This window comes from Schistosoma haematobium, chromosome 2 (assembly GCF_000699445.3).
Source record: "Schistosoma haematobium chromosome 2, whole genome shotgun sequence".
NCBI classification, from domain to species: Eukaryota; Metazoa; Platyhelminthes; class Trematoda; order Strigeidida; family Schistosomatidae; genus Schistosoma; species Schistosoma haematobium.
This window is the reverse complement of record NC_067197.1, coordinates 45,230,570-45,256,261: the sequence shown is the minus strand read 5'-3', so window position 1 is coordinate 45,256,261 and position 25,692 is coordinate 45,230,570. Positions and strand designations below refer to the sequence as shown.

At 35.6% G+C, this 25,692-nt stretch overlaps 1 protein-coding gene across 2 annotated transcripts in view; it reads right to left on the bottom strand.

Annotated features, from left to right (window-relative positions):
• Window positions 1-1,109: 1,109 nt before the first annotated feature.
• The window catches only part of ZMYND8_1 (Protein kinase C-binding protein 1), a 65,006-nt gene continuing 40,423 nt past the window's right edge, over window positions 1,110-25,692 (bottom strand). The window contains exons 9-14 of one of the 2 annotated variants that reach the window (XM_051215351.1): window positions 25,043-25,425; window positions 22,331-22,923; window positions 12,333-13,073; window positions 10,145-10,269; window positions 6,501-6,943; window positions 1,110-3,355 (exon numbers count right to left, since the gene is read on the bottom strand). In XM_051215351.1, the coding sequence (XP_051068564.1) occupies window positions 2,897-3,355; window positions 6,501-6,943; window positions 10,145-10,269; window positions 12,333-13,073; window positions 22,331-22,923; window positions 25,043-25,425 (2,744 nt within the window). In that variant the 3' untranslated portion in view covers window positions 1,110-2,896. Of the gene's footprint in view, window positions 3,356-6,500; window positions 6,944-10,144; window positions 10,270-12,332; window positions 22,924-25,042; window positions 25,426-25,692 lie in introns of both variants that reach the window. The other variant, XM_051215350.1, reaches the window with a different exon arrangement.

Here is a 25,692-nt window from a genome sequence, read left to right as displayed (position 1 = left end):
TCTATATTTGATAATCGATCAATATGAAACTTACGATTCTTTCTATGCATTTCAAACCTAGTCCTGTTTTAGAAATATACATATACACATATGAAATAGGTGTTTGGATTATTTTTTTTAGGGGATGGGATCGCTAAACCCATGCCCAAACATCTTCCTTTATCTGGGACTTGAGACCGGCAGTAGTCTCAAAAGGGCTCCAGGCGAAGATGATGAACTAGCTTTTCTATCATACACGCATCAATAAATGCAGGAGAAGATGATCAGTGTAACATCAGCCTCATAAGTAGTAGGTCTCAACATGCACAAAGGGAAAAGTAAGAATCTTCGATACAACACAACATGCACCAATCAAATCATATTTGGAGGATGTAAAAACCTTTACATATATGGGCAGCATCATTGACGAGCACAGTGGATCTGATGCAGATGTGAAGGCGCGGATGGACAAAGAAAGGAAAACATTCCTACATTTGAAGAACATACGGAACTCAAAACAACTGTCAATCAACACCAAAGTTACAATTTTCAGTACAAATGTCAAGACAGTTATACTGTATGGGGCGGAAACTTTGAGAACCACGAAAGTCATCATCTAGAAGATACAAGTGTTGTTTAACAGACACTATCAGCAACAAACTACTGTGAGAGAGAACAAACAAGATCCCATCGGAGGAAGAAAACAGGAAGAAGCGTTGGAAGTGGATAGGACACATATTGAGGAAAGCATCCAACTGCGTCACAAGACAAGCACTCACATGGAATCCTCAAGGCCAAAGGAAAAGTGGAAGACCAAAGAACACATTACTCCGAGAAATGGAAACAGACATGAGAAAAATGAACAACTATTGGACAGAACTGGAAAGGAAAGTCCAGGACAGAATGGGTTGGAGAATGCTAGTCGGTGGCTTATGCTCCATTGGGAGTAACAGACGTAAATATAGTAAGTAAGTAAGAACTAGATGTTGAATCAACTAGCTGGAGAACAGACAAATGTAGAGTATAACTAAATTCCAATCATTTCGAAAGATATCAAGATACACAGCATACTACCATAAGAGAAGGTCCTAGGAGAGCTTCATTTACTGTCTTTACTTTTTCTTACTTTCCTTTTTTTTTCCGTTACATCGTTGCGGTTGCACGTTTCGTCTATGCTCAGGAAGAGAATTGTGATAATGGCAATAGTTATCAAACCAAAACAATTATCTTACATCCAAGCACAGTGAGCCAGAAATAGGAAACTGTCTCACACGTCAAAATGATCAACTTTTAACCATTAATCCATCAGTTTAAACCTCTTCCCACCGTACTTAAAGTTTGAGTACAAGGATGGTATTCAATTAGCTCATGTATGTACAATGCAAGACTTAGGGCGGCTATGTATTTATACATACACTTTATTAATGAACTTATATTTAAATTAATCATTTTGAATGACTTAGCATATCCAGTAGTCAAAAGTAATGTTCCCAGAGAAAGTTACTAAATATAGAAATATAAATGTGAAAGACTATTAGGTCTCTTAGTTACGGTACGAGATATGTGTCAAATAACTCCCTATATTAATGTTATACAGAACCTTACATGCATTGCAGAGTTGTTCAAATGATATTTCATAGACAAATGATTATAACACTAGTTCTAAGAATGTCTAATGATACCTACACATCAATTTTCATTCTCTCAAACACATGATTTGTATGCAAAAGTACGTTCAAATTCGACTGGATTAATTGAACCTTGTGTAATTAAGAATGTGGATTGTCAATTAGTTAGATGAGATTGAACTAACTGATATAATATCATACAGTAAAATAGAAAATTCACTTTTGTATTGGTTGTTGGAATCTTCCCATTGAAACATAGGACTGTAATTGATCAGTCTCTTGTTAGTATATGTGCATCCTGCGTGGATAGCCTTAATTATTTATTTATCATTATTTATTTAAACACATAAACATTGGTACAAGGAGGCACCAAATACATATGCACCACACTAGTCACTTGATTTGTGTGAGGGCTGTGATACTGACCGGGTGACCAAACTGAAGCACGTGGTTTTCTTAGGGGGCCACATCCGGAGCCTTCGACCTGAAGGTCTGATCCACAAGGCAGTGGAGCATCGTAAGGAGATGCAGTCACATGGAAGCCGGTGACCAACAATCGGTTCATACGCCATTTGTCCCTGTAGGATACTGGAGCCCATGTTCACCATTGGTTTGAAATCTGGTTAAAGCGCCGGACATTTGCTTTTCGTCCTCTCAATTTCGTAAACAACACCCCCGCCACGAGAAGGCAATGAGTAGGACTTCCCTTGCAGAGGCTATATACGCGTGGCCATTTCGAGAGGGAGAGAGGGCCCACCCCACTCTCAGCAATACCAGGGCATTTGGGGGCGGATAGCCTTGATACTGAGGGATGTATATATGCCAATATAAGACTGATCAACTGTAGTCCTAAATATCAATGGTAAGATTCAAACAACCCATATAAAAATGAATTTACACTTCATTCCATTGCACAAGCTGGTGGCTATCAAGAGTCAGTAGATAAGTCGATAACGAAATAGCGTTTCAAGCGAACGTTACCAGGCTCAAGTTTCACAGTGAACATCAACTCTAAAATGTAGATACATACAGCTAATTATTCATCTCTGCTCAAACTAGAAGATTATATACTCGAAGTTAAAGATTTCTTCCACGATAGACTCTCTTCAGTTACCTTTAGACACTATATACTACAGAAAAAAATGTCACACTTTACTTACATCAGATAAACTTTGTTCAATATACAGTAAAATTAATACAAAGTATTAAAATGTAACTAATTACACATAAGAAAAATAAAAACAACAATTGAGATTCAGTAAAAAAACCAACACAAAATAAAAAAAGAATCAATTCTTAAATGGTTGAGATTGTAAAACACAAGATGATGATAATGAACGTTGAAATAAAGTATTACTGGTAGTTAATAAAGTACCATCCTTGTTTAATTGATACATACCAATTGATGGATTTGATGTAATCGGTAAAATCATTCTTTGTTGTTGTTGTTGGTGGTGGTGGTGATGATGAGGAGGAGGAGGAGGATTTTGTGGAATATGTTGAAGAATCGATGGTTGTGTTAAAGAGAAATGTGGTTGATCGGTGATATTAGATGAATTGGTTATGTTGGGTGATTGAGAATGATGACGTATAGAACCATTTAAATTATTCTTATTATTATTCAATTGACTTTTAACTTGTACACAAGAAGCCATATGAAAAGGCCAATGTTTCGACTGGCAAGTACTATTGCAATACGATGTATTCCAACAACAATAATAATAGGCTATACGTCCACAATATGCACACTATAAGATGTATTTAAACAAAGAAGAAAAAAAAACGGAGTCAATTCAATTATATAAAATGAATGAATATGATTTTAAAATAAGTTAGTGTACAACACGTTAGATTATCTTCTCAAATCATTAAAATCAATGTATCAGTCAAGATTGGGGAGAATCAGCTTTCCCTTGAGAAATGCTCTCAAGTGGCCACGTGTATATAACCATTAACAAAGAAGTCCTACTCACTGCCTTCTCACAGTATTACTGTTAATTACGAAATTGAGAGGATAAAAAACCAATATCCGGAGCTCTAACCAGGCTGGTGTACGAAGGATCTATCTAAGGGAGTTGAAAAACGCTGGTGTACCAATGGTGTACATGGGCTCCAGGATTCTAAGGAACCAAGTGTTGGTCACCTGCTACCATGCGACTGCATCTCCTCACGTTGCTTCACTGCCTTGTGGATGAGACCTTTAGGTCAAAAGCTCCGAGTGTGACCCATACAAAATGATTATATTTGGTTAAACAGTAATGACAATACACACGGTGACAAATCAGTTGATTTTTAAGAAAATTTATTGAATATTTTAAATAATAGAAAAGATGATAAGATATGTGTATAAACAGAAATGTGATCTTGAATGCTGTTAGAGGTACCAGGGTGATTGTTAGTTCTCGGTTGCCCATAGCCCATACCGTAGAAGGGTTCTTCTGGATGTACCTAAAATTAGAATACAGGTGGTTTTATTGACGTGAGAGTGTGACTACAGTGCCCAAGGGGACAATTGCTTGAGGTTGATCACACACAACCTTTTTGTGAGTAATTTTCATGTTAGTCTGATTAGCCCTAATGGGTTGGTGCCTGACGAAATCTCAGCACGGATTCAAAAAGGTCGTTCGGATTTTGCCAACCTATGTTACCTATGACGGAAGTAAGATATCCGTCTATCAATTAAGGGACGAGTATACTGTGCAGCAGTTCGTTTTGTGATATTTTACGGCTGCGAACTCTGGCCTTTAAGAGTAGAAAATACTCGTAAACTACAAGAATTCGATCACAAATGTCTTGGAAATATTACTTGCATCTACCGGGTAAGTAATGGTGAGGATAGACACAGGGTATAAGGGAATGATAGTAAATCAGTTGATGAGGTTGTGATTTTGCATCGACTGAGATGGTTGATCCACGTGTTACGTATGGTTGAATACCGATAACTACGATGCGCAATACTGACTAGTGTTGGGGGATGGATGGACGAAAGTTAGCGTCGTCTAAACCGAAACATGTTATCAGTCCTTGAAGTCACTAACGTCCAGTCTGAGTCATGTTGGTAGTTGCAGACTACTTGGTTGGGGTCTGCGTGACTATCATAACCAATGTTTGGAGACTGTGTGTGACATGGCTAAGAATCGATCACAATGGTATAGGTGTATACACTCTTTGTTTTTCTCAAACCGTGAGATTAAAATTGCTTTATATCCTTCTACACAATCTTTCATCTATATATTATTACCATTGAAGTAACTACTTCTATGAATCCGGTGTTCATTTTGATGTGCTGATGAGGTATGGCGACTTGGACAGATCTATATATGTGCCTTGTCCTACGTTGTAGATGACTGACTGAAAGATGGAAAAATAGTTGAACATGTAGTAAATCTTCATCCACTGAGGTGGTTGGAACATGTGTTACGTATGTCCAACCACTGCCTACCTCGATGAGTGATGTTTTCTGGTGCAGGAGTAGGCTGTAAGAAAGTTAGGGGCGGGAAAACCAAAACATGACATCAGTCCATAAAGTCACTGACAATTGGACTTAATCATAGTAACAAGTTTAGACCACTTGGTTGGGGTCCGCATGATTATCGTAACCAATGGTTAGAGACTTTGAATGATATATCTCAAAATCGTTTGCAATGGTGCAGGTGAATCTGTTCTTTGCGTTTCCCTACATTCTAAATTCCTTAAAACTTTTGTTTTTCGATTCATATCTTTGATACCTAATCATTCGCGTTACCATTTCATCTCTCTGTGCTAATAGGTTAGGGTAACTTGAACCGATGTACATACGTATCAGGTTCTACGTAACGACTGACTGACTGATGTTTATAATCACCAAAATGTCATTTTTCTTATGGAACATTCTAGAAAATCAGGATTAAACAATAATATATACTTAATGACATAATAATTAACAATAATTAAAGAATTAAAACAAATGAGATGAGTTGGGAACAATAGTGTCAGTGTATCGTTGTTTACAATAACATACCAACTGATGTTATATCACTAAAAGGGATCAGGAAAAACATCTATACACAGAATTTATTGATAGTTGGAACTGATCAACAAGCAGTGTCTCTGTATTCTTATTTATTTTAACACATAGATATTGGTACAAGGAGGCACCAGATACATATGCGCCACACAAATCTCATTCGATTTGTGTGAGGGTCGTGATACTGCCAGGGTGCCCAAACTGAAGCAGGTGGTCTTCTTAGGGGGCCACTCCCTGAGCCTCCGACCTGAAGGTCTGATCCACAAGGCAGTGGAACAACGTGAGGAGATGTAGTACCATGGTAGCCGGTGACCAACAACAAGTTCATACGCCACTTGTTCCTTCAGGAAATTGGAGCCCATGTGCACTATTGGTTTGTAATCAGGGTTTCCCAACTCCTCTAGGTGGACTCTCTATGTCCACCAACCCGGTTAAATCGCCGGACATTCGCTTTTCGTTCTCTCAATTTCGTAAACAATAACGCCTCCACGAGAAGGCAATGAGTAGACCTCCTGGAAGAGGCTATATACATGTGGCCATGTCAGAGCATTTCAAGAGGGAGAGCGGACTCTTCCCACTCTCGGCTGTACCAGGGCATTTGAGGGCCTCTGTATTCTTAAGGGGGACTAGTGATCTGCATGAGATTTAGACTTGTAACACATAATGTTACAATTATGAGAGTTAGGCAGCATTAAGAGGGTTTTTTTGTTGATAACTTTCAAAAAAGTACACTGCAATATCAAGTCACCTGAAAATGTTGTTCTAAAGTATCTCATCAGAACGAAATATGAATGTTGAAGAAATCAGTGTCAAGTTTAAAAAGGATAAAATCTATGAATATACATTTTTACAAATTTTAAAACAATCAATTACTGAATACAACTTACCCATTGACGACGTTTTACAATATCAACAATTCTTATCACATCATATTCCCATATTCTACTAGCAGCTTCCATAATAGCAATAAGTTCATCATTCCATATTCTACGTAATTCACCTATACGACGTTGCATTTCTAATCCCATTTCAGCACGTGTATATCTAACTAATACATTTAAACGTTGAACTTCTTGTTCCATACGAAGAATTTCTGCTTCCATCATACGTTCTTGTAATGTTGGTGGTCTATAATCATTTAATATAGAAAGATCTGTAGATACTTCCATTATATCGGTTTGAACTGATTTTGTATCGTTGATCACATTTATAGTTTTCAATGATTTGCTATCATCTAATAGATGGATATCATTATTAGTTTGTATTGCAACATCACAACAAATTGGATGTAAATTTGGTAGTTCTGAATTAGTCAATGGATAAACACCAACTACAATGGAACAATATATATATATTCTTTTTGTGACAAAATAAAAACAGGGAAAAATCAATAATTTATCGATGTATATTACAAGAAGGGGTTTTGTGGAGATTGTAGTGACTTAAACAGTTTGAGATTATGAGTCAATTAAAGCTAGACCACTATGGAAAACCTGGAAGCACTGGACGGCCGTTTCGTCCTATTGTGGGACTCCTCAGCAGTGCGCATACATGATCCCGCCCCGCGGACTCGAACCCAGGACGATAATTATGACAAAAATAATCTAATATGAATGATGATGTTAAATATGCTCATTAGATCTGTTATGATCTGATTTTCAAGAGTTCTCAGTATTTACTAGTATAGTGTTTGTTTCATATACACCAATTGAAGTTAGACATTAACAATGTTGGATGCTGGTTAGCTCAGTGGTCTAGAGGTTAAGCGTTCGCGCGAGAAACTGATAAATCCTGGATTCGAATCTCGTGAGGTGGGATCGTGGATGCACATTGCTGAGGAGTCCCGTACTAGAATGAAACGGTTGTTCAGTGCTTCTAGGTTTTCCATAATGGTCTAATTTCAATTGGCTCATGAATCCAACTACTAAATTAATTGAAGTATGTTGATAAGTTTCAAGGAAATAAGATACATTTTGAAAGACTTCTTAACATGTAAAGTTGTAAAATTGGCACTTATTTACCTAGTACCATATATTAAGGATGAATAGCAACTGGAAATGATTACCCAGGAAAAGGTTGAATGGAGAATACTGGTGGGCGGTATATGCTCCTCCACGACGGGTAACAGGGGTAAATAACAAAATAAAATAAATACATTTTAAAAAAATCTCGATGATAATTAACAATTCACTGTAGTTAGAAATGTAAATCTTCTTCATGTTATATCACTAGCTAGTTGCTAATATCACTGAATGTAGTTTTTTTAAAGACCTCTGTGTTAGCATAGGGTGAATAATGAGAAAGCAGATAATCTTAAAACTATTTTAAGAAGAGGAAAGCAGCAGGACCTAACAATATACCAGCTGAAGCACTGAAGTCAGACATCGAATTAACTACAAACATGCTTAACCTTTTATTCAAGAAGATTTGGGATGAGAAACAAGTGCCAATGGACTGGAAAGAAGGGCACCTCATCAAGATTCCAAAGAAAGGAGATCTGAACAAATGTGAGAATTACGGAGGCATCACACTATCGTGAGTAACAGGGAAAGTCTTTGACAGGATGTTGCTGGATTGGATGAAAGACGCAGTAGACGTCCAACTTCGAGATCAACAGGCTGGATTCCGTAAGGATCGGTCGTGCACAGACCAAATCGCGACACTACGGATCATCGTCAAACAATCAGTTGAGTGGAACTCGTCACTGTACATCAACTTCATTGATTATGAAAAGGCGTTTGACAGTGTGGATAAGAGAACATTATGGAAACTACGGAGTTCCTGAGAAGATTGTTAACATTATCCAGAACTCATACAACGGACTATAGTGCAAAGTAACAGGTGTAAGTAATTTTAAGAAGGATCATTAGAGACGTTTTTATAGTATAATTATCACACGACTGAACTAATGCATCTTTTTGAAATCTGCCTAGTATGGTAAGCTTCCGTTGGACAAGTTAACTACTATTATACATCTTACTATCCTTAAATTATTGTTAATTAATTTTCCACCTCATGCTAATTTTGGTTAGCTTACTTTTAGCGAGTTAGTTAGTCCGCTAGAAATGGATAGGACACACATTGAGGAAAGCACACACCTGTGTCACAAGGTAAGCCCTCGCTTGTAATCCTCAATGCCAAAGGAGAAGAGGAAGACGAAAGAACACATTACACTGAGAAATGGAGACAGATATGAGAAGAATGAACAAAAATTGGATTGAACTAGAAAGGCACAGGACAGGGTTGTTTGGACGAATGCTGGTCAGCGGCCTATACTCTATTGGGAGTAACAAGCGTAAATAAGTCATGCTACGTTTCCTATTACTTATGAATTGGTTGTATATAAGCTAAGATTTTTTTATTTGTGATGTGATAATCAATATATGTAAGCGTGTGTTTCGGTTGTTATGATAAGCAAAAGTAAAAGTTTTATCTTCTTGTTGTATCTGTGTTCCGATTGACTACCATGCTAGAGAGATGTTTCATGCTGAACAGATAGAAGTAAAGATATTAGCAGTTGTTCCACAAGCCTGATGGTTGTCGGTCAAGTCTTGTCATCTGTTAAAGTAAATTATGATGGTCTATGTTTAAAAAAGAAGTTGTAAGTAGTTGGTGATAATCCAAGTAATAAATGAACTTATATCATACTGCTACGTTAGTTATTCTCATTTTATTCAGATTTTTAAATCCAAAAGATTATATAAATAATACACAGATGTTCGACGATTAAGCTCAATATAATTAATGACAGGATGCAGGATCGTGGATGCGCACTACTGAGGAGTCCCACACCAGGACGAAACGGCCGTCCAGTGCTTCCAGGTTTTCCATGGTGGTCTAGCTTCAATGGACTCGTGATTTCAACCAGTGAAATTTCTAAAATCTCCACAAAACCCCTTCTGATAAAAGCATAATCTTAACCGAAAATAGGCAGTTATTGTCGTTATTCAGTATTATCTGTCCAGCAATGTTAAAGTTAGGCATAGGGTACTTGGCAAATGTGGAAAATCGGTTAGTGGGGTATATTAAATCATTAACTAAAGTGGCTAGGACGCCTACTGTTATTCACGAACTCGAATCAAGTCGATAATTTTATACAAAGATTGACGATATGTATACTTCGATAGCAATCAGAACACAATCCATTTGGAGTCAGATTTCGGGTCACAAAATGTCAGTCGAACAGTCAATTACTTCTTGGTTGGGGTCCGCGTGACTATCGTAACCAATGGTTAGCGAGTCTGGATGACGTGGCTCAGAATCGATCACAATGGCATAGGTGTATACACTCTTTGTCTTCCCTTAAACTATGAGATTAAAATCGCTTCATACCTTTGTTTCTACGAACTAATTCTTTCTTCCTGCACTACATCTTGACATAAAATCTTTAAATTGGTAGAACAGGTTAACAGTAGAGCAGATAGTACAACTTCTATTATTAAACGAACCGAGTACGTGTGTTCGAACTAAGAAACGAAACCATTGTTGTTTCAGAATATATCAAAACAAACAATCCTATTAAAATACTTACTCTTGTCTGTAGCATTTATTGTAGGAGCTAACTGTTCCTGTAATTTTTGTAAAGCTTCATTAACAGAATTTCGAAAATCATCCAATATCGTATGTACATTGTCTGATATGTTTGAAGTAGAAGGTCTTTAGAAGTAAAAAAAAATATCCAAGAAAACAAATACATGAAACTGAAGACTTAAACATCTTGTAGAAATTTCGATTACATTGGTACAAAAGCCTCGGAAGGCCTTTGTCAACTTGAGATACCCATGATATAGATGAGATGGCTGTTTGTCAACCAAAGGTAGAGTATAGTATGTAGCAATTTGTTCCGTTATACTTTACGGTTGTGAAATGTAACTTTTAAGATACAGTAAGGTACTAGTATTTGAACATGGATGCCTTCTGAGCATTGTTCGTGTATTTTCAGCAATGCTGAGATCCGATGTGGAATACTAAGAACAGTAAAATGGTTGATGACGTGTTAGTGAATTCTCATCGCCTTGGTTGTAAAATGTATTACGTATGTCCAATTACCATACGATGATGATTGGTGTAGTAGTAGATTGGAAGGAAGTTAGAAACGGCCTTACACCAAGATGCAACATCGGTTTATAGAGTCAGTGATTGATGTACAGAGCCATGTTGATTATGGTCCGCATGATTATCGTAAGCAAGACTTCGAGTGGTGTGTCTCAGAATCTGTCTCAATGGCCTAGACGCATTCACTATATAACCTTTTAGATAATGAGTCCTAAAAATACCTTATATACTTTTTGATTCATTTATTTATTCTACTTGGATTACATTGGCTATACTCAATTGCTTTTACAACAGCCAACACTGCTAATACTCTGGCATTCGTCTAGATAATTTGATCACACTGTAGCGATTTCATGCGGTAGCTTGAATTGATGAACACATCCATCGGGCTCTAAGCTATTCATGACAAACTGAACTGGTTTGGTTTTGTCGCACGTATTTTCCTCTTAAATTTTATCCACTCCAACAACCACAACATGTCGAGGTAAATTGTGGTTCAGGATACGTGAAATATATCATGACCACCTAAGAGACAAACATATATAGCCTCACAAATAAATTGGCCACCTTTTTCTAGTACTCTACGTTATCCCATGATACGTGACCAATATTTCTAAGAAGTTCATGATTAAACGCCTACAGTGTACTACTCACGTTTATCTCTGAATTTAAAGCTCATATGAAACGACTCAGTGCATTATTTGACTTACCCAATCAAACTGAAATCACAGTAGCAAAAAATATAACGTCTGGATAAATATGTAGATTAATTTAAGTTATTGCATTAATACAACGTCAGGAAGAGAGAGGATATTAAGGAAATAGAAATCAATAATTGGTGGATATTAAACAACTGTAATAATAATGATGAATGAGTTGAAGAATATAGTGAGTTGATTGAAGTTAGACATGTACACCATTTGATGCCGGCTTAGTAGTCTAAAGGCTAAGTGTCACCCGTGAGATTAAAGATCTTGGGTTTGATAACCGGTTGCAATGTTGTGTGTCGGTACTACTGAGTAGTTCCAAACTAAGACGAAACAGCTGTTTAGTGCCTCCAGTTTTCCAATGGTTACATAGCTAGGATTAGCTGGTGATCAACACTATGAAGAATCATAATACAATCCAAATTCATAGCATATCTAGCGTCGAAATCGAGGATAATAACATAAATGTTAGCTATTGGATAAACAATTTTTAGTCATGTCATTAAAAGTCTCCGACCATACAGAATAGGATTATCTTGCAGACCATAACCAAAACGTTTATACTTACCAACATGACTCAATTCAAAAGTCAATGACTTCATGATATTACATATCGATATAGCCGAATACCAGCAACTATCGTAATATCCGAATTAGTGCATGAGTATAAATCACCTTAGTTGATGAGCGCCTCGAGTTTCATCAAACAACTAATCAACTTAACCAAATGCATTACGTCTAAGTCAGTCAGTCAGTCAGTAACAACGTAGAACTTCGTACGTACGTACATCAGTTCGAGTTGCCACACCACATTAGCATAGAGATGCAGTGGTCGATTCAAATCCCGTAGTGGTAGAGGTAATAAGAGTATAAGCAGTAATCGGAAAGATTAGTGTTTGGAGATGTTATTTAAAGAGTATAATACAGTGAAATAAATTTGGGAAGAGAAATACTTACATCATACTATCAGCGACAGATTGTATTTCATCTGTTGTTAATGAAACTATAGGTTCACTATCATTTTCAATGGGTAATGAATTCTCTTCGATAACAACCGTATTGTCATTATTCATATTATTATTATTATTATTATTACTATCATTATCATCTTTACTATTGATCTCATCATTATTGGCCAAATTGGTAATGATAGTTGTCGTTTTATTTTCCATTAATAATGGTTTTAAAGTAATTTTTTTCAAATGATGATGTTTACTCTTTTTACGTTTTTTCTTATTATAATCAATTGTATCATGAATATCTTCCGAGCTAATACTTTCTAATTCCATAGTAACTGTTGATGATGAAGATGTATCATTGTATTTACGTTTCATAGGATTTACATCAATCATTGGTTGACATAAAGTTTGTAAGACTGTTGATGATGATGATGTTGATTCTGATGTAATAATTGGTGAATTACGTAGACTAGCAGCAACACGTGTTAAAACTGGTTCACGATATACATCATTTGTAGAAGATATACGATTTGATTTAATTGTATTATCTATTTTTTCATTAGTTGTAATATTAACATTTGTTGAAGGGATTGTATTGATACTATGAGAAGTTGTATTACAAATCACTTGTGTTGTATTTACAGTATGATTCATATCAATGATAGAATTAGTATCATTAATGAGATTTATTGTTGTTTCAGATGTAGAAGAAGTAGGAGGAGGAGTTTCAATGAATGGACTATGAAAAGAAAACAATTTTGGGTTGATATTTGAAAAAAAATTAACCTTTTTCCCACTTTTATCAAATCTTTAGTTTAATTTGAATTAATATCAGAAGGGTTTTTGTGGATATTATAGTTCAGATCATGAGTCAATTGAAGCTAGACCACCATAGAAAACCTGCAAGCAGTGATCGGCGGAGTTCAACCAAGTCTGTTGTGAGAGAGTAACTCACTAATGACAATGATGGATATGTCGCTCAATTTCGTGGATTGGTTGAAGTTAAACATAAACACCATTGGATATCAGCCAGCTCAGTGGTCTAGTGGTTAAGCGCTCGCACGCGAGACTGATAGGTAATGTGTTCGGATCTCGTGAGGCGGGATCGTGGATGCACACTGACGAGGAGTTCCACAATAGAACGAAACGGTAGTCCAGTGCTTCCAGGCTTTTCATGGTGGTCTAGCTCGAAGTGAATCATGATCTCAACTATTAAAATTAATTTGAATTATTATGACAAATTTTATGAATAGATGCTTAGTGTTCAGTTCCAATTATTAGAACGAATAGTCAACTAAACAACGCCAAACACCTTGGTTGAACATTCACACTTAATTCATTAATTAAAAAATTTATGTAACTGAATCTTGGGATATGAAACGATAGCTTAATGTTCATAAGTATCAAAAGGTCACATGTTGGAATCTGGCAACAATGACTTACTACAAGGAGTGTCATTTTATTAATTTATTTAAACACATAAACATCGTTACACGGAGGCACCAAATAGATAGATATGCGTCACATAAATCATTCGATTTGTGTGAGCGCTGTGATACTGCTCGAGTGCCCAAACCGAAGCAGGTAGTTTTCTTATGAGGCCACAATCCGAGCCTTTAACCTAAAGGTTTGATCCACAAGGCAGCAGAGCATCGTGAGGAGATGTAGTCCCATGGAAGCCGGTGACCAACGATTGGTTCATACGCCATTTGTTCCCGCAGGATACTGGAGCCCATGTTCACCATTGGTTTGGAATCCGGTTAAAGCGCCGGACATTCGCTTTTTGTCCTCTCAAGTTCGTAAACAACACCTCCGCCACGAGAAGGCAGTGAGTAGGACTTCCCTGGCAGAGGCTGTCATTAGTTTTGATGCAAGTAGAATGGATCAAAGTCGAGTAAATAACATATGTATTTAATCAATGAAACACATGATTACAACAAAGTTTGTAAATTACACGTTCAGATATTTAGATCAGAGACACAATATTGGTGTTATGGATAGTGAAAATGTCATATCCCAATGAAGATCAAAACTATGAGTAACTTCTGGAAACTATTCTTATTCTATAATTATTCAGTAACTAGGTTGTGTGTATCTATATTCCTCTTATTATAACCTTTATTTTGACCTAAAGATTATACGATTTACTGTTCTTAAATTATACTCAGTTTATTAATTAAAGTTTCCCACATTCATAACTACTTTTTGGCTTGATCTTGTGTATAAATTTTCTTTTCTATTTGATCCTGTCTGTTTGGTTGGAATATAAACCAAGTATGTTTGAAATAAATTATTCATATAATGGAAGCTGTTATTGGTGTTCTGAACTCAACTGGAAGAGCTCGGCGAACAAAGGAACAATAAGGACGCTAGGCTGCTCATACCAGTTGAATGTCATTGGGTTTGCACAGTACTAAGATTGTATAAGTTGTATTTCGATTATGGCTTAAAGTCACAACAGATAATAATTGGTGATTTGTTATGACGAAGAAAAACGGTATAAAACGCACAAGTGTCTTCTATGGATTTATAATAAGCTGATTGGGATTTTTTTATTATCTACCTGTTGTGATTTAAACAATTAATGCGCTATGTAAAAGTATTTATTAGTTTGACTGATAGTGTCTGAACCTTTTATCTATCCTCCCATTAGTTGTAAATATAGATAATCAATAATTTACCCATTATTGATTAACAATATTTTCGGTTAGCGTCTTTTAAACGAGTTAGTTTTCTACAGGATGGGGTCCCTAACCCCATGCACAACCCTCCCCCTTTATCCGAGCTTGGGACCGGCAGTATCCCCAGAGGAGCCCACTCACTCACTGCCTAATATGCTTATCTCTCTCTCTCTCGTGGTTATGGGTTTTATTAATTATTAACAATACTATCTCAATAACTAGTGTTCTGGCTTTTGAATATCCTCAAGTAAATTCATAGTACTACTACAATAATCGGCCTGGTAAAATACTTAGTTAACGAGACATTTTATATTGGAGTCAAATGGAGAAGAATTAACCTATACATATTCAAAATGACAACCTCCTGTTAAGGACTCATTTCTGTCTTTCATCTTTCTAGTATTGACAACAACAAAGAAAATTGAATTAGGATTTGTTTCTAAAAGCTATTCCTTGTGTAAGTATATATCACTGACAATACTGGAGTGGAAAGACTTCAACATGACATACGATAGGAAAACAATGATATCAAGGAATATTAGGCGGTTAGAGGTGGTAGTTGATCAGAGACCCTAGTCCTAAGTTTCCTGCTAGTTGGTACTCATCATGAGGGAGAACGTGTAATCTTGCAAGAATTGGTATTCTTTCACAGAATAGTAATTATTGGCATGTTTGTTTGATCAAATTTTATCGATTAAGGTGTGTCTTTTTGATAAGTGTTAACTAGCCTAAAACATAAGTTATGGATTTCTTGAAGACTACTTCCAACCATGTAATATAATATCACAGTATACTCTACTGGATGTTAATTCACTTAGACGAATGGCTACATAACAATTCGATTAGTATCAAAGAATTGGAAAATCATGAAACTAGAGATCAATTAATTGTAAATATCGACAAATGATCAGATTTACTAGAAACAGACGGGAAATACACATAAATTCACTTGGTGTTGTTTTACTTATATCTTCCCATTGTTATTTAGGACTGCAATTGATTGGTCTTATGTTGGTATATGTGCATCCTGTGAGGATTGCATCGATATAGCCTTAAATCACAAGCTTTTTAAGCAAAGATGGACAGTGACTAGCCGTGGAATAGCCTCTGTCAGGGAAGTCTTCACTTCCTCCTACCGGGGGTGTTGTTTACAAAATTAGAAGGACGAAAAGCGAATTCTGGCGCTTTAACCGGTTTAGTGGACACGAAGAGTACACCTAGGGAAGTTGGAAAACCCTCATTCCAAACAAATGGTGCACATGGGCTCTCGTATCCTGAAGGAAAAAATGGCGTATGAACCAACTGTTGGTCACCGGCTACCGTGGGACTGCATCTTCTTACGATGCTCTACTGCCTTGTGGGTCGGACCTTAAGGTCAAAGGCTCTGGGTGTGACCCCCTAAGAAAACTACCCGCTTCGGTTTGGGCACCTGGGCAGTATCACAACCCTCACACAAGTCAAATGAGATTTGTGTGGCGCGGCTCAGTGGTCTAGAGGTCAAGCGTTCGCGCGTTCGGATCCCGTGAGCGAGATCGTAGATGCTCACTGATGAGGAGTCCCATAATAGAACGAAATATCCGTACAGTGCTTCAAGGTTTTCAATGGTGGTCTAACATAAATTGATTCATGGCCTCAATCAAGAACTGTCTCATTTTAATTTTGACATTATTACTTGTTAATTAATATTTATAACTTCATCAGCTATATATATGTAGACATACAGTTTATTCATTTGCTAACTGATAGGTCGTATGTGACCAGCTGCAAACAGTTGTCAACATTCAATTACCTTTCCTGAGGTATCATCATCGAACATTGATTCTTTCATAGTGTATAAATCAATAGGTCAATCAGTCAGTAACAACGTAGAACTTTGTACGTACATACGTATGTACATCAAATCAAGTTGCCATACCACATTAGAACAGAGGTGCAGTTATCGATTCAAATCCCATTGTTAGAGGTAGTAAGAGTGTAAGCAGTAATCGGAAACATTTAGCTTTGAAGATGTTATTCAAGGAGTATAATCCAGTGAAATAAATATCGAAAGAGAAAAAAAGAGACAACGAGGATTCAGCAGATTAAAAATTTGGGAGAACACAAAGACTGGATACATCTGTGCTATTATAAACCATTTTGAGATATGTCACATTCAACATCTCTAACCATCAGTTTCTATCATCTCACGAATCCCAACCAGATAGTCTACACCTACTAACATGACCCATCAATAAGAAATTAAAAAAAATCTAACCCATATACACATTTATCATCAATGAATTATTCATAAAGAATAAATAACAATTATAAAATATGATGCCAACTTACAGATAGATGCTGAAGAATATCACAAAAGTAGAAACTTATAAAAAAAAATTCTAATCAAAATCAAATTGTATATCATATAACTAAAATATGTTCAATGTGTTTAATGCCAAATTGTAATTCAGGTAGTAGTAGTAGCAGTGGTAGTAATAATAATATGATAAATTCACAGAATATATATATATATATATATACTTGGTCAATGGTTAATTACTAAGGTCCGTGAACAATAACAGTAGTAGAATAAGGTAGAAACAGATGTGTATACACACACACACACTTATATATATATATATATATAACAGTTACTATATATATTTGAGTTGTTCTTTGGTCTAACTAAAGAATAGCACTCAATTTTCTATAGTTTCACATGTAGAAAAAAAGGTAATCTGAAAAAAATTTATATATAATTGAACTTTGAACAAATTTCTTGTTAAATCAAGTAAAACACAAACTCACCAAAAGTATTGTTCCACACCTATCTCTCTTTCTCTCTCTCACACACACACACACACGTACACACTCACTCAATTATCATACATTTTGAAGAACTTTATTCATCAGAATTATAATTAATGACCAGTCAATAGTAGTTAGTTAAGTAAGTAGGCAGGTAAGCTAGATAGGTAGGTAAGGTAGGTTACTTGCATACACTAACATTATAAGTGCATTAATTAAACAATACCAATCTATAGTAACAAATTTATTTATTTAAATAGATAGATAGATACATAGAAACATGGTATGATCACAATTTAAGAACAAGAATAGTAGTAGTAGCTAATTTAAAAAATAATAATAATAAAAGGTCATCATATATAATAATGATAAATAGATAAACAAATGAAAAGATTTATTGTGAATATTATACATAGATGTCATGATCTTAAGTCAATTGAATAATGAAGATAATGTTATAGTAGAATATTGGTCTGGTTGATATGTAATATTTATTTATTTAAACACATAAAACATTGGTACAATAAGGTAAGGGTGTGAGAGCTGTGACACTGCCTGGGTGTCCAAACTGTAGTAGGTGGAGCCTTCAACCTAAAGGTCTAATCCACAAGGCAGTGGAGTAACGTGAGGAGATGTAATTTCATGGTAGACGGTGACCAACAATAAGTTCATACATCTTTTGTTCTGTCAGGATACTAAAAATTCATAAGCAACTATTCGTTTGAGATCAAGGTTCTTCAACTCCCCTAGATGGATCATCCATATTCATACATTATACATAAATGTCATGGTCTTAAGTCGATTGAATAATGAAGAAAATGTTATAGTATAATATTGGTCTGGTTGATTTCTATATTTATTTATTTAAACACATAAACATTGGTACAATAAGGTACTAAGTACATATACATGACACAAGTCATTTGATTTGTGTGTGTGAGCTATAATACTGCCCGGGTGACCAGACCGAAGCAATTGGTTTTTTTAGAGGGTTACACTCGGAGACTTTGAATCAAAGATTAAATCCACAAGGTAATGGAGCAACGTGAGGAGATGCAATCCCATATACTATTTGTTCCTTCAGGATCCTGGAGCCCATGTGCACCATTGATTTGGAATCACAGTTTTCCAACTTCTCTAGGTGGATCCTTCATATTCACTAACCCGGTTAAAGTGCCAGACATTCACTTTTTGTATCCTCTGAATTTCGTAAACAACACTTCCGTCGTGAGAAGTCAGTGAACCTAATGTACTAATGAGACGTTAATTTAGGTTTCTGGTTGTCGGAAAAGATGATACAACTTTATCGTATAGATTAGAGACAAATGAAGCCAGTTTGATTTAGACAGTTTTGTTTATTTGATTCAATAGTTCTAAGAATTCTTCAATGTAGGTCATCGGACACATTACTTTTTTCAAGTAAATAGATTCATATAAGAGTAAATATTATTTAGACTATGAGTTTTTCATAATATGGTCTAGATTGTTGATTCTATGCAATCACTAACTATCCATAAAATTCAGACTGATTCAAGGTTAATATAATAACATCTAATACAACTATAAATCAGCTCAATAGTCCATAATTCAAATCAACAGACCACCAAAAAAAGAGAAAGAATAGAAATTATAATATCGATACAAGTTGAACGGAGAAATATTACATGAGAATAAAAATAGTAATTGATTAGGTTTACAATTAGGCAATGAAATTACCAATAGAAGGGGTTTTTCTGGAAAACCTGGAAGCACTGGGTGGCAGTTGCATCCATGATAGTCCAGCTTCAATTGACATATGATCTCAACTATTGAAATTACTATAATATTCACAAAAACCCTTTCTGATACTAATCAGCATATGCTCACTAGTGACTGGCTTCAAGAGGTATATCCTGGAGTTCTAGTGAGAAACAGTGATCAGTAAAGTTCAACCGGGTCTGATGTGAGATAATAACTCACTGATGACAACGGTGGATGTGGCGCTCAATTTCGTGGATTAGTTGAAGTTAGACATTAACGCCATCGGATGCCAGCCAGCTCAGTGGTCTAGTGGTTAAGCGCTTGTGCGTGAGACCGATAGATCCTGTGTTCGAATCTCGTGAGGTGGAATCGTGGATGCACACTGCTGAAAAGTCCCGTACTAGGACGAAACGGCCGTCCAGTGCTTCCAGGTTTTCAACGGTGGTCTTGCTTCAATTGTCTCATGATTTCAATCAGTGAAATTTCTAAAACCTCCACAAAACCCCTTCTGATATATAGAAATTGTTTATTTGTTTTTCACTTCAAGAAAACTCAATAATGTTTACATCACCAATGAAAATTATTAATTATCAACAATCAGGTTAACAGTCAGTCATCTACAATGTAGGACCAGGCACATATATGCATCGGTCCAAGTTGCCATACCTCATGAACACAACAAGATGAACAATAAATTCATAGTAGTTACTTCAATGGTAATATTTAAAAAATGATTGCATCTAAGGATATGACGGAGGAAGAAAGAACTAATTCGTAAAAAGAAAGGTGGAAAGTAATTTTAATCTCATTGTTTAAGGAAAGATAAAGAGTGTATACACCTATGCCATTGTGATCGATTCTGAGCCATGTTACCCAGAGTCTCCAACCACTACTGGTTACGATAATCACGCAGACTCCAGTCAAGTCGTCTCCATCTATCTACATAGCTCAGACTAGAATTTAGTGACTTTAAGGACTGATGCCATTTTTTGGTTTAGCTGCCCCTAACTAACACAAACTGAGTGATTATTTTGGACAACATTAAGTGAGAAAGTATAAACGAATTAAATTGTATGGAAAATACTTCAGGTAAACTTATAGTCATATCAATCTAAATCACATTGCTTAACAGATTAAATCTGAATAAATGATAACTTGACTAACAGACAATTGATGAATCAGTAAATTATCGTAAGAAAACAACCTATATTAACATTGGTATAACAGAAATATGGCAGATAACAATCCTTTATATCTAGTACATTATCCTTGTACTTTGGACCGATTAATTCGGCTACAGTGCCGAACACTGGCTTTTCATCCGATAAATTTTGTAAACAACACCCCCGCCGGGAGAACCAATGAGTAGAGCATTGGCCACCCCAATAGCATTCTCCATCGAACTTTGTCCTGAACAACCGTTTCCAGTTATTATTCAACCTTTTGAATTCTGATTTCAATTCCCAATGTAGTTTGTCTTTTTACCTTCCTCTTTTCCGTTCCCCTTCACGATTCCAAGTTAGCGCTTGGATCGTGATGCAGTTTGATGATTTCGTCAATGTATGTCCTATCTAGTTCAAGTGTCTTCTCTTAATTTTATCTTCAGTTGGATGTTGGTTTTTTCTCTCTCATAATAGGCTATTGCTGATAGTATCCGGCTAATTGACATTGAGTATCTTGTCTAAATAATTGATCATAGATACATGTGATTTTTTTTTATAATGGTTGTGGTAGTTCTCGAAGTTTTTCCAATCCTTGCCTTTACATCTACATCGGATCCTCCTTGTTCATAGATGATGCTGACCAGGTACATGAAAGTGTCCACCTCTTTCAAAACTTTTCCATCAAATGTGATTGAATTGGTTTTTCTCCATGATGGATATGAGGATTATGCTTTTTCTTTTGTGTATATTGATACCTACTACAGATTAAATGAGAATTTCGATAGAGTAACTAATTTTCGCAAAAAGATATATGATATTTGATTGATCAGTTTATTGTACAGATCATATAAAGATGAATGATGATGATGATGATGATAAATACATCATTTAGATAGAGATAGATCACATGGATCACAAACATTGTGAATTCTGATCTTAGATAATTTAGATTCGAGTCCTTTCTCTAGTTTCCAATATATAGTCGTATCTGATTTGTTAGCCCCCAAATACCCTGATACGGCCGAGAGTAAGGAGAGTCCGCTCTCCCTCTCCAAATGCTCTCACATGGCCACGCGTATATAGCCTCAGCCAGAGAAGTCCTACTCACTGCATTCTCCTACCAGGGGTGTTGTTTACGAAATTGAGAGAATGAACAGCGGTTGTCCAGCGCCTTAAACGGGTTCGTGAACATGGCGAGTCCATTTAGGGGAGTTGGAAAACCCTCATTCCAAACTAATGGTGAACATGAGCTCCAGGATCCTGAAGGAACAAATGGCGTATGAACCAATTGTTGGTCACCAGCTTCCATGGGACTGCATCTCCTTACGATGCTCTACTGCCTTGTGGATCAGACCTTCAGGTCGGAAGCTTAGGGAGTGGCCCCCTAAGAAGACCACCTGTTTCGGTTTGGGCACCCTGGCAGTATCACAACCCTCACACAAATCGAATGAGATTTTTGTGGCGCTTATGTATTTTGTGCCCCCTTGTACCAATCTATGTGTTAAAATAAATAAATAATAGTAAACTCAAGTCAATCTGGGCTTTTCCAAGTCATGACTGATCGATTATAACACTGAAAATTTATAGACATTCAATAATAAAATTGCACTTTTATAATTACTTACCCATAGTATTTTTTAACATGACGTTTAGTAAATCTCAATTGACTAATAGGTAGTTTAAATTTAGGATAACGTTGATAAATTAAATTTAGATGATAATTTAATTCTGCAACAGCTTTATGAAAATTCTCTTTAACCATAGGATCCATTGTTGTTGTTACTGTTGTTAATGTTGAAGGTAATGATGATGAAGTTGTCTTGGAAGATTGAGAAGTTACACTAGATTCATTAGAAATATCATTATTATCAATAGAAGTAATGGATTTGGTACCACTACAATCAGATTTACTTTCCTTGTCAATATTATTATTATTATTATTATCATTATTATTATTATTATTATTATTATTATTATTATTATTATTATTATTATTATTATTATTATTATTAATAGAATCTATAGTGATGGTAGATAGTTTCGATAAATTTTTTGATTGACTAGATGAATGAAGTTTAGCGGAACCAATCGGTGCAATAGTCACATCATAATCACCAAAAAATGAGACAAGAAGAAAGTTACCATCATGTGCAATTACTTTGGCTGGCCAACGTGGATAATTTTGAAGACGTACCCAGACAATCGGATGAATCACATCCTAAGTAATGATAACGATAATTCTTATGATAAAAATCAAATTATAGTTATGACAAATGTTTAGTTTCAATCATTTGATTACACGCAAGTTTGAAAATGTAAAAGTACACTATAGTAATAAGATTCAGTGACCCTTAAACGAATCATAAGAAAGTAACACCAATTTCATTAGATAAAAACCATAGATAGATAAGATGTATTGATGATGAATTAGGGTTAGGAGTTTTAACTACAATTGAGGTATATGAATTAGGGCTTGAGAATAGGGTTACCTCGTGGGCGGCCTATGCCCCTCCACGAGGAGTAACAGGCGTAAGCAGCTAATTGGATTACGCTTACAATGTATAGTATTATTAGTCAAAGGCAATGATAATACATCGAGTAGACAAATGCTCTTAAACTGTACACAGATAATGTGGTTCTTTGATTTTAAAATATAAAGAATTTTAAGGTTAACTTTAATACCTTAAAAACTATGGTCTTTATTCCTTGATGCCTTCCTTATTTATTGAGTTCAAGCATTTGAATAACTAAATACTGATAATACGCACTTAGTTTTTCATAAGATACAACTTATCCATCAGTTCGTTTTGAAGTTCATGAAAAATATTCAGTAGCTACCATATTAAATTCGATTGATTTCCCAGTGTAGCAAGTATATTCTGGCTGCATGAAAATTCAAGAAGACATTACAAAACCCTACACAGATAAAATGATCTATGTCTTCTCAGCACTAGAGTTGTTCTATTTAAGCACCACTAGTCTAGGTGATTGGACATTTCGTACCACAGTTTGTTGTCATTACTGATGTAATAGTAATAAATAATAATATACTGAGAGGCAAGTAACGCGAAAAAAAATGGTCACAGTTTGTAAACTTCAATACACTGAACTGAGTAGTACATAACATAAATTATCCGATAACCTTAATGAATGAATATAATTTAGAGAATTATCGTGTCATGGATTGATTGAATTTAGTCTATTCACACCGTTGGATGCCGACTCAGTGATCTAGAGATTAAGAGTTCGTGTGAGACCGAAGGTCCTGGGTCCGAGTCCTGCATGCGGGATCACAGATGAGAACTGTTGAGAAGTTCTATACTAGAACGAAACGTTCATCCAGTGCTTCCAGGTTTTCACTGATTTTCTCATTGTCACAATTATTATATTAATTAACTGAAAATTGTAACTAAAAATTACTGAGCTATATATTTGCTCTTTCTTAATATATATTAACATAGTGAGATAAAATTAATAAGATGAATCGAGAATAAGTCAAAGTAATGGTACTTCATGCAATCATTGATCGAGATAACTAAACATGTCATGTGAATGTGTATATGAATGGTGCAAATGGTCTACCAGGGTGCTTGGTACCTATGTGGTTGCGCCACAGGATTGAGCTATAAAATTCAAATTGTAGGATTAAAGCCTATACGGTGTCTGGTTCTCCTGTGAAGCGGGACTGTTCTGTACTGTTCGGGTTACAAAATTTAAGCCTGGGCGGTATCTGGCTCTCCATGTAAACGGAATTGAGCTGTACTGTTTGGGTTGTCATGTGAAAATCTGGATGGTGTCTGGTTCTCCTGAAAACCAATGTAAAATGACCCTGGTTCACAAGGGTATATTATACAACTATATAATGGTACTTTGAATATAACTGTGAGCAGGACTAAATATAACCAACACAGGGTTCGAAGAAGTGAATGAATTTATAGAGTAAAATAAATGTATTTAACTTACAGTGATCATTTTTGAGATGTGTTAACCCCCTCCCCCCCCAGAAATCTTCAGCGTTTGTGTCTCTATATTACATTTAAGTACAATTTTTAGTAAAGTTGAATAATAGCTAACAGTGAAATTTTGAATTTACAATCCCTTTTATTACGAACTGATCAATTGAATGTATCTAATGTAATCTCAATGTTAATTTTCACACTGTGACTCAAAATTAAATACTAAATCATTATCTATTTAGCTACTGAGTTCACATAGCTACATGTATATACTTATATATATGTAAATGGTTGAGTGTTCCTGGTGATTATACATTTGATACTTATCCAAGATTAATGACTCAATCACAAAGTAAATAAAACAAACATATAAATACTTACACATAATTTACAAAACCACCAAGGATCTAATGTAGATACCGATGATGATGACGAACTTTTAGATTCATTATTATTACTAGTAGTATTAGTAGGAGTATTATGGTTGCATTCATCGTTAACACCATTGACAATGTTGATACTATCATTTTCAATGATCTCATTTGATTCATTTGGTAATAACAATGATGATTGTACTGAAGCTACAGTTAAATAAGATTCAGGTTCATTTTCGGTTAATGGAGGTAGTTTTCTAGTTGTCGATGGTAATAAATGAATTGCTGGTATACGATTAAGATAACATGTTGGACAAGCACGCATTAAATTAAACTCACGATGAAATGTACGATCTAGAAGACGTGCAGATGATGTAATAGAAGAACTAGCTAAAATTAAATAAGAAAAATGAACACTCTTAGCGAAAAATTGACTTATTCCGATATGCCATTTTCAACTACAATCTAACTGGATTATTGATGTGTTAGTGACTTCGATAACTGACTCTACGTTTTGGTTTGTCCGCACCTAACTTTCTCCCAACCATTTCCAACACTAGTCTGCATTGAGCGTTGTGGTAATCGGTATTCAAGCATACCTAACACGAGACCCAACTATCTCAATCGATGAAGATTTGCAACTTCACCAACTGATTT